The 12,598-nt window shown below is 47.5% G+C and overlaps 3 protein-coding genes across 6 annotated transcripts in view; 1 reads left to right on the forward strand and 2 right to left on the reverse strand.

Moving 5' to 3' along the window:
• The window catches only part of LOC128882805 (rho guanine nucleotide exchange factor 3-like), an 8,717-nt gene extending 4,450 nt beyond the window's left edge, over positions 1 to 4,267 (reverse strand). The window contains exon 1 of the mRNA XM_054134592.1: positions 3,592 to 4,267. The gene's annotated coding sequence lies outside the window, so the exon portion shown is untranslated. The remainder of the gene's footprint in view (positions 1 to 3,591) is intronic.
• Positions 347 to 10,400, forward strand: LOC128882739 (uncharacterized). The gene is made up of 3 exons (XM_054134468.1): positions 347 to 2,643; positions 4,378 to 4,482; positions 4,607 to 10,400. Exons 1-3 carry the CDS (start codon positions 1,785 to 1,787, stop codon positions 8,398 to 8,400), a joined length of 4,758 nt encoding a protein of 1,585 aa, XP_053990443.1. The 5' UTR covers positions 347 to 1,784; the 3' UTR covers positions 8,401 to 10,400.
• A 138-nt stretch (positions 10,401 to 10,538) lies between these two features.
• Positions 10,539 to 12,569, reverse strand: LOC128882951 (cdc42 homolog). Of its 4 annotated transcripts, none has more exons than XM_054134840.1 (5): positions 12,416 to 12,569; positions 11,652 to 11,854; positions 11,457 to 11,566; positions 11,188 to 11,385; positions 10,539 to 11,120 (listed from the first exon to the last, which is right to left on the reverse strand). In XM_054134840.1, the coding sequence occupies exons 2-5, from the start codon at positions 11,827 to 11,829 to the stop codon at positions 11,031 to 11,033; spliced, it is 576 nt and encodes a 191-aa protein (XP_053990815.1). In that variant the 5' UTR covers positions 11,830 to 11,854; positions 12,416 to 12,569; the 3' UTR covers positions 10,539 to 11,030. The 4 variants fall into 4 exon arrangements, with proteins under 4 accessions (XP_053990815.1, XP_053990797.1, XP_053990805.1 ...); XM_054134822.1 differs by lacking the exon at positions 12,416 to 12,569 and adding an exon at positions 12,220 to 12,409; XM_054134830.1 differs by lacking the exon at positions 12,416 to 12,569 and adding an exon at positions 12,119 to 12,409.
• Between the last annotated feature and the right edge of the window lie 29 nt (positions 12,570 to 12,598).

A 12,598-nucleotide genomic window follows, 5' to 3' on the forward strand; every position in this document is an offset into this window, starting at 1 on the left:
AAGGGTTAAACGTATGTGGCGCCACGGACAGGATTCCTCCTTTATCGACCGCGACTGTCAGTTTAAAAAAGAAGAGGGTTTCAGGAAGTTCACTCTTTGTATTTCCTGTAGGCGGATCGCGTGCGTTACGCGCCTATTGTGTATTATACACAATAATAAAATACACAATAATAAAATATCGTTTTGTTATACACAATAGACGCGTAACGCACGCGATCCGTCTATAGGAAATACAAAGAGTGAACTTCCTGTACCTTCTTCTTTCGTCGGCGACACGCTTCTTTTTTAAGCTGACAGTCGCGGTCGGTAAAGGAGGAATCCTGTCCGTGGCGCCACACGTAGATAACTGGGTAAGGTATGCCCTTCCTATGTCGATAAATACTCGACTGACGGTAAATGGAGAACGTTTCGTTGAATTTCGGTGCACGGTTGTACGATGGAGTCCTCTCGAGGCTGAAACGGTCCGATGACAGCTAGTTCGTTCGATGTTCGTTTCGAATTGAAAGCCGTGCATACACGGACTCGGTACTATTGCATCGCAGCGGTAGTCGCAGTGGTCGCAGTTTACGCACCCCGAATGGCACGATCGTTGCCGGTCTGCTGACCACCGAACCCGTACGTACACGTCAAATTTCACGTTTCATCACTGCCAACCCCGTCGTGGTCGTACATCGTTTCCGCTTTTGGATTCGACCATCGAACGCGAAACCTACCGTTTCGCTTTCCTGTCGCTTAGACGCAACAGTGACAACGTTCGATTAACATTCACGAGTGTCAAGAGTTGTACATATGTCGGCGAGCGTAGGAACATACGTGCGTATTTACGGTGAAAGTACGTATCACGGCGAGAACCATGACGGCGCGTCGTGTCATTTAGAAGTGCGCCCACGTTCGCCGTCCGAGATCGATAAACGGTAGAGAGTGTTACTAGAAACGAGCATTCGCTTGCGCACCGGGAACGAACTGTTTTGTGACTCTTTAGAAAAAGAAAACAATGGCCGTGACGAAAGCAACGGCGGAACGTTAACGATACGCGAGGAGAACGGCGGCGGTGGCGACGGTGGTACGGTCGACGACGGTAAAGAACGTCGGTACCGGTGTTGGTGACAGTGATAGCGTCGACGATATCTCTTCGATCCTCGTTTCTTAACGATGTTCTCGGTGTGACAAAACCCGTGAATGCTCCTGTGCGTGCAACATTTGATTGCTTCTTCCCAGCGGGATCGACGCGTCGCAACGTCGACTTTTTTTTATTCGTGCGATTATTGACGTTCCTGACGGATAACGGCCGCTAAAAGGATACGTATCGATTCGCGCGAGATGGGTTATCCGAAGTTTCCCTTTTCGCCGTCTACGTCGAAAGGAGCGTATCGATCTTTCCGTCTCGAAAGCACCGATAGTTTCCGTCGATGTTAATTCTCGCGATAGATAGATTCACCGTCGAGTATGCGAGTTTTACGCGCGTAGAGTTTCGAGGGAACGTCGCGAAATATGGTGTGCCAGTTACAGGACACGATCACTTAACGCGATCGTCCGATCGATCGGAGGTAATCGATTGACGGCGCGCGTGCACCTCGCCGGTGGCTTGTTGGTTTCTTTTTTTTTTTTTCTTTTCTTTTCCCATTGAAAATGAAATCGCTCGGCACGAGCGGACCGTCCGACGAGACGGTACGGTAACGACAGGAGGAGAAGGACGGAATAAACGGCTAACGCCAGGAGAGAAAGGAGTCGGAAGGGGAGAAACACCAGCAGCGAGAAAAGGATAGAGAGAAGAAGCCCCGATAATGAAGGAGCACGGAAGCAAACTTCCGGCGGAGCAGCCTGCGAAGATTCTCAAGTCCCTGTTGAAAAAGCCCGGCCAATCTAAGGCCAGGTCGCAGAAGAATCGAGTGGTGATCAACGAGAAACTCAACGAGTTCTTCGCGGCTGATTACATAATATTGATAAAAGAGGAATGCTGCACGGATTACGAAGAGGACTGCGACTGTTGCTGCCAGGAGCACGAACTGATGCAACTGGGGAATTGCAAAGAGTGCAGAGCGGAGTTCAACCTACGGTTCGGCGTTTCGGATAATGGTCGATACCACGATGCGGAGAGAGACGAGGAGATTATGCACGGGAACACGGTGAGGGAGCAGGGTTGCGGCAGCGAGCGTTTCGATTGCGTGGAGTTGCACGTGGAGGACGAGGAGGACGAATACGAGGTAGAGGTGGACGACGACGAAGACGAGGAGGAGGAGGAAGAGGAGGAGCAGGAGGAGGAGGAGGAGGAGGATGCCGAGGAAGAGGAACGAAGGGTAGAGGCGAACGAGCGTCGATTGGAAGCGGAGAACGAAGAGAGATTGGCGAAAGCGGAGACGAGGGCGAAAAAGAGACGCGAGAGAGCCGACGGAGAGAATGGAAATCGAAAGCGAACGATCGAACCTAACTCGCGGGAAACGAGCACGTCCGTACATTCTACAACTACATCGCTACATTCGTCACCGCCGCCGCCGCCGCCGCCACCTCCACCGCCGCCACCGCCACCGCCACCACCGCGGCTACCCGCAACTTTGGATCAAACATCCTCGCCGCTACCGCGCCAGGACCATCAACACGAAACTCTCAGCCCGCCAGAGGGGTACAAAGATGTTTACTCCAACGGTAAGCTCTTCGACGTAGCCAAGTATCTATTAGTTAGGCTACTTTCGCGGTCAACGAACAGCAGGTGAGTCGCGCTGTTTGCCAACCGTTCATGCAGCACGTTGGAACCATTCGTTCCCACACAATTGTCACTCGTTGATCGTTGCATTTCTTCCTACGATTATTTTTTACTTCTTCGGCAATTACGCACGAGCACCACTATCGGCAGATATCGATCATTTCATTTCATTTCATTTATATACAGAGCGAGTCCGAAGGAAACGGAACACCTAAATATCTCCATTACATTTCGTTGTACAAAAACACTTCTTAGGATAAAGTTACGCTATTTGAAGGGCCACATGTAACGGTCTAAGGGACAAAATTTTCAAGGTCTTTTGTTTTTATAAAATTTCAAGGTCATCGATGTTTTTTTAAACGGAACGATATATTTTCGTTAACGTAATGTTGTAGCTGACAAAATAACGAATTCATTCGTATCTTTATGTGTTTGTACACATTCGTGTTTACAACTGCTGATCAGTCTGAAGACGTTCCTGCTCTCTGATTTCTAATTCTAATGTTTTCTATGATTTCCGATCTATCTATCTATACGTTTCACGATGCGTTAACCGGAAGAAGATAAAATTGATACGATTTTCATTTATGGAGAAATTCGACGGCGTTTAAGAGAAGCAGTGCGGTTGCACAAAGACCGATTTCCTAATCGTAATTGTCCATCATGAAGCAAATGAATCTTACACGTTGAATTTTATTTATTCCATTTTTCTGGGTTGAAGGTCATTTGTAGGTCGTATCGTAGTACATGGATGAATTCGTTATTTTGTCAGCTAAAACGTTACGTTAACGAAAATATATCATTCCATTGAAGAAAAAACATCGATGATTAATATTTAAAATCGATTTTCTCGAAAATGAAACCTCAAATGAAAAAATTCTATTCCTTACTTTCGATTTGTTTTTTCATGTCACCTCCTTCTCGGTTGTACCATCGATGCTGGGACACCCTGTATAAACGCTATATTCTTCCATAACGATACGTTCAATTTTATTTCAAGCGTCAACTACACGATCCGTCACTTGCGCTTCGCAAGGGAAAAAATCTATTCCACCGCGAGTCGTGCCAACACGGGAGAGCTATCGCGCGTTCCCATAGACTCCCCGTTTCTATGGGACGCGCGGTGGTTAATAATGGATTCTTTCGAACGAGTTCGCGTACTTTTTCCCACGACACGTGTTTTCGAGTTGGACGACCGACGTCGGGTTCCTCTCTTCGCGCACGAACGATATACTGTAACAACGGACGCGGTTATTATTCTCGTTTCGTAACGAAGAAGCACGCAGGTACGTCGATGGCTACGTAACCCGTAAACATCGATCGGCATGTTTCGTCTCCGTGGACGTTAAAACGATAACGCTACGCGCCTACACTCATCGGAAGCGTGTACAACGTAGCGTGACTCCGGTGCTTTCACGGTACGCGGCAAGGACGAATGCGTGCATTCCTGGCAAAAACTGATCACCATCTCGCGGAATACGCTTCTTGCGTCTCTTTAATATACCTCTCACGCACGTGAGGTTTACGTACACGGTGTTCTAAACGAAATCAACGATTGTAGAATGGGAATCGTTGTTGTAAAGGGTTCTCCAAACCTTTGGAAAAACCCTTTACGATACGTAAATAACTATATTCTCTTCGACGACACCGTTAAAATAATATGTACGATTTTACAGATACAAAGACCGAAGGGGACTCGTCGTACGATCAGGAGGTGACGGAGATCGACGACGATAAGGCAAAGAAATCAAGCGACCAGTTGCAACGAACGACGTCCACCGGTACGTATACATCTCCTCTTTTTCTATATATCTGAATAATCGAATCTATCAAATAAGAACTATATATATATAAGAAGTATAGAATTATAGTTTTTTTGAACAAGGAAAAAATGTTGGTTTGCAGAAGCACGCCACCGATATCTCGTGGAGACGATAACCATGACGACGGTCACGGAGCGGCGTATCGTTCGCGAGATCAGCGAAGAAGAGGAACGGGTCGTTCGACGGGAGGATATCGATTCGTCGAACGAAAGGAGGAGCGACAGGAAAACTGTTTCCGAAAGGATCGCGGCTTTCCAAAGCACGATCAACGACGTCGCGGACTCCGTGGAATGTATGTCGCGAAACGAGGAAGCTCGACGTCTCTGCGCCGCGGATGACCGCGATGCGCAGCGAACGTTATCTAGAAAGCTGGCAAGTGGCGCGGAGGAGGACTCCATCGAGACCAGGTTGGCACAAAGCGAGACAGCGTCGGACGCGAAGGAACTCTCTCTTGTCTTCAAGCTGGCCAACTCTTCCCTGGCCAGCAACAGCCTGAAACCAAATTCCGCCGTTAGACAACTGTTCCCGAATCCAAAATTCGTTTCGCCGCCTCCAGCGCCGCCTGGCAAGATGATCTCTTCGACGAACTCCATCGACGATTCGCAAGAGTGTCCGAGCCACCACGTGTCCACCGAGAGTCTGCGTTTATTCGACACCGTGAAGAGATCGAAGATGTCGGAGAGCCAAAGCGCCGATTCCTTCGACGAAGACTCGAATCTGTTCAGAAGAACGATCGAGAGAAACACGCTACGCAGGAGTCTCCTGGATAAGTATCGCTCGACCTCCAGGAAAAAGAATCCACCCTTGAAGAACTTGTCTTTGGAGGAAAGAATACGTCAGCTGACCTGCGTGGATCAGGAGGAGGGCGACGCGTGTTCCAATTCTACGGACGTTACCGATTCGGTGGCGATTGCCAGCGTCGACAGCGATTTATCGCGTGCCTCGACGTCGGAACAGGAAGTAGCTGCGAAATCCGTTCCCCAAACCGTCCAAGTCGCCGAGACTCCAACGTCGGCGACACCTACGGCTACGGGATACGGTGTACCGTCTGGAACAACCGCGATACCACCGACAGCAGCAACGTCGTTCGCGGTAACCACGACGATCGCGGCCTCGAATTATCACAAGCAAAACTCTTTGGGCGGTGGTGGCGCGGATCACTCGCACAATCAATCGACCTATAGAAAGCTGACGGATCTGTTCGTGCACAAGAAAAGTTCCAACATGCCAGACCTCGGTCTGGGGAACAATGGGAAGAGCAATAACGTCAAAGAGTGCCAACAATCGAGAAACTCTGTAGTAAAAGCGAACAACTCGGACGCGCGTAGACAGTTCTTGGCGAGCTTGGCTCCGTTGTCCTGCGTGACTGTAAATAGTACGGATACTCAGGAAGACTACTATCGTCACGATTCGAGGATGATGGCTGGCGAGAATCGTGATTCAGCCGCGAATTACAACGCAATGTCGCCTTACAGTTTGGAGGATATAGAGGCAGCGTTGCGCGACGAAGATCAAAGCTACGTAGGCGCGCCTGATGTTACCAAAGGTACGCCGATGGTCGTCAATAGACCAGACATAGGGGACAACATGTCTGACGAGTTGCTGGCGTTCGTCGAACAGGACAAATTCAGAACCGAGCGAATAAAGCGTCGTTACAACGAGGTAGACGATCACTACTTGCCAAAGATGAATAATACAAGTAGCTACGTTGCAGATAACAGACTGGACAGAGTCGTCGACGGGAAAAGCGACGGCGACGACGGTAGGCAGCAATTCGGTGTCGCTCATCGCGACGACGTCAATAGCAATCGCGTGAACAATGAGAATAAGAACCGCGGCGAAGTACAATGCAACGCTGTCCACCGATACGATAACAATAGAGCGAACAAAGACGATCGAAACGGTGGCAACGACGACAACGACGACGAGGACGACGAGCTGAACGATTACGGATTCAATCGCAGACCATCGGTAACAGGTATCAAACAGCGACTCTCCAATAGCGCTTCCGACGAAACGTTTCATCGAATGGTTCTGGAAAACGACGAGACCGCTGCGCCTGGATCAAACTTCCAATCTCCGTTGCCGACCTACCAAGAAAATAATTGCGTCGGTATGATGTACGACGAAACGATCGACGACTCCGTCTCGCATTCCATCGTCGGTAGCCTGGTTCCCAACGAACGAGACGCGAACACGATCAACAGAATAAACACCATGCAGAAGCAGATCGACGATATTTATCAGACCATCGTGGAGAACACAAACGTCGCCACTCAAAGCTCGTTGGAGCACGTGCCGTGCACGGACGAGACGTTCTCGCGACAGCATGTGCAAATACCGGCGAATGACGGCACGTACCGCTTTTATCAAGAGCAAAGAAACGGTCAGCAATATTTCCAAGAGCAACTGAACGGTGGTAACGCGCGTGGCCAGCGCGGCGTCGCAGCTGGCGCCGAAGATATCGACGGTGCCGGCAGAGACTACGGGACGACTGCTCTTCCAGCGAACACCCGACGCAGAGAGGCCGTCGTGACGACGCTCTCCAATTATCGCTGCAACGCGATGCCCGCCGTGAACGCTCCGTTACCCAGTAACGGCAAGTGTTATCGTACCATGTACTTCGTCCCGTGCAACAGTCTCTCCGATCCGACTTATCAGAATATCCAGCGCATTCTACCGTCGCATCCATCCCCCAGCTACGCGAGTCACATCGAACGTTACCCGTACTCGTGCTCGAATAAGAACGATCATCGGCCGCAAACGCAGCCGCAACCACTGCCTACGTCGCAACAGCAACAACAACTGAGATACTATCACCTGGGGAACCGTTCGTTGTCGCCGATTTCGAATCTGACGCAAAGCAATCTCGCCTCGCCTGTTCCTACCGGTTCGATCGGTCACTCGGTGCCCCTGGGCACCTCTCCCCCCTTCGACTCGCGCCTCGCCGCGATATCGCCCCCCAATCCCATAGCGTTACAACCAGCGCAGCAAACCTTGCATCTTCATCTCCACCATCATCAACAGCCTGAAGACATTCGAATCTCGGACGTAGCCTTCTCGCCCGTGCCCCAAACCGCAGCTCACTCGTTACAAGTCCACCATCATCAGCACCAACATCATCGACACCACCATCAACCCACGTTCTATCGATTGCCGTCGACGATCGCCGCGGCTCCACCCTCGTCATCGTCCTCTTACACCGTGATCGCACCCTCGAGATGCGCAGCGTACGCTGGCAGCGGGCCACCGACCGCAGAGAACTCTTACAGATTTTACCAGGTGCATCTTGGACGCACCGTCGTCACACCTTCGTCCGAATTGCAATCGGCTCAAACGTTTCTGTCTTCTTCCTCCTCTACCTCGATCGCCTCGTGCGCCACCACCTACTCCCCGTCGTTGCCAACCTCGTCCTCGTACGCGTCGCCCATGTCTTCGTCTTTCTCCTCCCTGCCCACCGTCACGGTCGCGCCTCAGCAGACGTCCCCGCACGCGCTTCCAAATCATGTTTCCGAATCTACGCGTGGAACTGTTCAATCCGTTTCCACGCCTTGCACCTCCGCCGCGACCTTGTCCTCGTCCTCTTCCTCCTCCTCATCTTCCTCCACTTGCTCCTTCTCCTCTTCGTCTTCGTCCTCCTGTTCCTCGTCGTCCTCGTTGCAGATCCCTTGCTCGCCGTCGAAGCTGCAGCAACAAGTTCTCGGGCCCTACGCGGTCATCGAGCGTGGCGTTCCTGAAGGAGCAGCCAGCGCTTCCTCTCACGACGTCCCGCAGCCAGCAATTCTACTCGCGACTAATCCTTACGCGCGCAATCCCGCCGCGGTGTCCTTGCCACCTCACGCCCCGAATTCGGTATATTACGCGATGAACGTTTAAATACGCGAGACGCGATAACGCGTTTTCGTACGTTTCGTGTACCAAAGTATTCCCCGAAGCGGGTGTTTACGTCTACGGCGCACACGTGTTCGTCTATCGAAGCATGGCCGTTCATTCCGCTCGGGTAAACACAATTCCACGCTAAACTTCCTATCCACGTCTGCGCAGTCCCTCGCGTCACTTTGTTCCCCTCTACGTGCGGTATTGTGTTTGATGGGACGCGACGAATACATAATGAGGTATCAGCCGGCATTCCTGTATGTACGGAGGCGAAGCGGGGGAAGATCTTTAACAAGGGAAGGGTCTGTACTTGGCAGACATCGATTCCGCTCGAATTGACGTGGAATTGTTAATCTGCGTTCAGCTCTATCTGAAACGTAAATCGAGATTGTAATATCTGCTGAATCACCCTGTACAATGGTACGATTAACTGTATTATAATTTTCTCTTATGTCTGCCACTACGGACCCAATTTTCGTAACCCCTGAACATTGTGTTAGACGACACAGACTCTCGCGATAACGACGATAGTAAAAAGACGATCAGTTGCGCGATATGGTAGCTCCTCGCTTTTAAGACCGAGTTTTTTTTTCCCGGTTGCAAGGCGCAAGAATCTGATACAAACGCGCGATTTAATTTTCTTTCAGCAAGATGCGAACGAACTGCATCGTTATCCTGTCTGAGAATAAGACAGAGTCTTCAGGTTGAACGGATGAAATTGAATCTGTGTTCTATTCTTCGTCTTAAAGCGGGGAATTACGATATTCGTGACGAAACGCCCATTGCGCGCATCTTAAAATTAAACGGAATCGCGTGCGATGTACAAAATTGTAAACTCAGGGCCCGCGTTACGCCGCAAAGCAAACTGTTTCGTCGCGTGTCACGCCGACAACGTGCCGTTGTCATCGATTCTAGTCACGGTAAGAATACGTATGCTAATAACCACAAGTATAAACCAAAGTACGTTCAAGACGTTTATGTATGCGTGTAAGTATAGCTGACGACGATTATTTACAATTCAAGTTGAATTACATAATTGCGGTGGAATTGATACAGTAATTAGGAATATCATGGCGAAAAAGAAGAGGTGCAATGTATCGCGAACCAGAGACATTTTATTTCGATTATCGTAACGTTTCGTACGAAGCAAATTATTTTTGATTGTTTCGTTTAAGGGTCGGTAAAAAAAGAAAAAAAAAAAAAGAAAAAATGGGGGGCCCGTATTTTCTTGAATTTTCGTGGTTTACGTTTGCGCAATGACATCCTGCCGTCGCCTCTTCCGTTTCCTCTAATCGCTCCTCTTTTTTCCGTCTTATGCTTACGAGAGAAAGACTAATGTTCGAGGAACCTATCGTTGTAAACGGCAGTACAACGAAAAAGGCGATAAAAGAAACGAAGAGACAATTGGAACGATAGGTGACACAGTTAAACAGTATTCCGTATTTTTTGTATTACGAAAACAATACAAGTGTTCAAATGCGAGACTAAATGCGAGACACGATCATTTCTCGTGCGAAGTAGTTGATATTAGTTTGCCCTCTCTATATTTGAAACGTACGGATAGTGTACGCGAGTCGCGTATGCCGCTTCGTCTTTCGCGAGAAGCGAAAGCGTAGAGTACACGTTCGTTTCACGAAAAAGAGTATCAGACGAGTGAACGACGAGTCGATTTGGGCGTGTGCATTATCCAGATACATGTGTAACGACAGTGTATCGCAATCGGTACTGTAGCGACTTAAATATAGAAGTGAAGTATCAACGTGTTAGAGTAGAAGGTAAGGTAACATTCGATATCGTACAACGATATTCGAATGCGATCAATTTCAATCCAAAGTTAGGTACCAAACATTCATGGTAATAAACGGCCAAATTTAAGAACAAGTTTTACATGTACTATACTTTACGTAATTATTCAACGATATCACCGTGAAAAAAAGCGAATGTAAATAAAGCTTTAACCACACCATCGTGTTGATTTTTTTTTACAAGTATCCGCAAAAACACATGTTCTTATTCGGGAAACCTACGTACGAAAAGGATTAAAGTTAGTATGCGACATTACCGTCGCGTCGTGTTCTCGCGAAAGCACAAAGTTAAACGTACGTAGAAATCGTAAAAAATGTATTCATAGGTACGAATCATTTTTTAAAACTGATTTATTAAAAAATTCACACTACCAATTTATCAATAAAAACGTCTTATACATTAAATAGTTGAATGTTTTGCAAATATTTAGTTACGAAACTCTTATGGATGTTCGTAGGTCTCGGTGATTATGCCATTTCTTTCGTGCGATCGTCAAAAGTATCGATGCTCGCTGCCGTTCGTTCGAAACCGATCGTTGATTTATATTTCTTCAACGAAAGGTTTGGCAAAGGGAGACGCATATTCGTATACATTTATATGCGTCTCCGTTACGTATAAAATGTCTGTTTTCATCTTTTTGTGTGAATTTTTCGTTTATGTCGAGCACGGATCGAATGCGTTAAAAACGAAAGATGAATCGTACCGATTACTCGGATATCGGGGTTACCGATCGTCGAAAATGTTCTTGCATGCACCGTACAATGGAACTCACAGTCTTCGGCTGAATAGCGCTAATAGGTTTTAGAAAGGATGTCGGTTGTGCTCTACAAGACGATACACCGTCTTCTTCTGACTGGCTCGGGAGGCTCTAAAGCGGCTAGGATCGCTTCGTCGAACACATTTTTCAAGCCTTTCTAAAATGCGGAAGAAACGGTAACGAATCGGTTGATCGGAAAACGTTCGATAATATAAACACGATACCTGTGTAAGAGCACTGCACTCGACATATTTTACAGCTTTTAGCTCTTTGGCGAGCTTTTCTCCTTGTTCCGCCGATATAGGTTTTTGTTTATTTTTTGCAAGTTTCTCTATAGTCGCGGCATCATCTCGCAAATCTATTTGAGTACCGACCAATAAAAACGGAGTCTTTTGACAGTGATGAGTTATTTCTGGAACCCACTGATAAAAGATTTCTAATTTTACATTTTGCTGTAAGAAGATGGATCAAGAGTCAAATTCTAGACACGTACCTTCTCTTTAACATTTTCAAATGACGAGGGCGATACGACAGAGAAGCAAACCAGAAACACGTCGGTTTGAGGATAACTTAAAGGTCGTAAACGATCGTAATCCTCCTGACCTGCAAAGAAGCACACGGATGTAAACAGAGCGATATAATTTTATTACACTTTTGACTAAATAAATTTGATTGAAACGACAATTACCAGCTGTATCAAATAATCCTAATGTATATGGTTCCCCGCCAATCATAACAGTTACTGCGTAATTGTCGAATACTGTTGGGACATATTCGGATGGAAATTTATTGGTGGTATACGATATCAACAGACAAGTTTTACCTACTGCACCATCGCCTACCACAACGCACTTAATTGTCTGCATTGTTCTTGTTCAGCTTTTAATCTTCCTGCGCAAAGAAATGAGTAGTACGTTACAATAAGCGGTCCTTAATGCGATACGCGGGAAGCTTTCTTACACGAGGTTACTTGTCAGCGACACGTGAAATTTCGTCTCGTTCCGTTCCATCGCGTTTAGTCTTGTCTAGTCTTACCGAGTTCCGTCAAGTCTTGTTACGTCTCATTACATTCAGTCACGTCCAATTACGTCCCGTAACATTTTGTCGTGTGCTCCCCAAGTAAAGAGACATAAATGCTAAGCGTTAATCGAGAACCTCTTTGCGTCTCCCCAATGTTCACAAAAAAACGATCGTTTCGCATAAGAAACGAAAAACCAGTTTGAAAAATTTCAATGGTAGCCAGGTCGATTACACACATAGGTCTGCTATGAAATAATTGTTTTTTCAGATCGCCATTTTAGATATTTCGTCAAATATATCGATTTTTCCTCTGAAGCGATATCGTCCGAATATAGGGCCAGATATATCCAATCGCATTTGTCACCACTTAACGCGGTAAAAGGCGTATTGCATCGAGGAATGTAAAATATGAAATTTAACCGAAACACTCACGAGTAACTGGGCGTCGACAACACACTTTACTGTCACAAATTTTTTGAATTGGTATAGAAAGCCGACAACTGGCCAATTCGAGGATGCTATACATGACTGCCACCTATAACAGTACCTTTCTTTGGGTGAATTCAGAAAGGTTATTGCTCGCTAACCCGTGAGCTAACTCTGTGAGCGGGATTT

The sequence above is a fragment of the Hylaeus volcanicus genome, chromosome 1, assembly GCF_026283585.1.
Source record: "Hylaeus volcanicus isolate JK05 chromosome 1, UHH_iyHylVolc1.0_haploid, whole genome shotgun sequence".
In the NCBI taxonomy this organism is placed as follows: domain Eukaryota; kingdom Metazoa; phylum Arthropoda; class Insecta; order Hymenoptera; family Colletidae; genus Hylaeus; species Hylaeus volcanicus.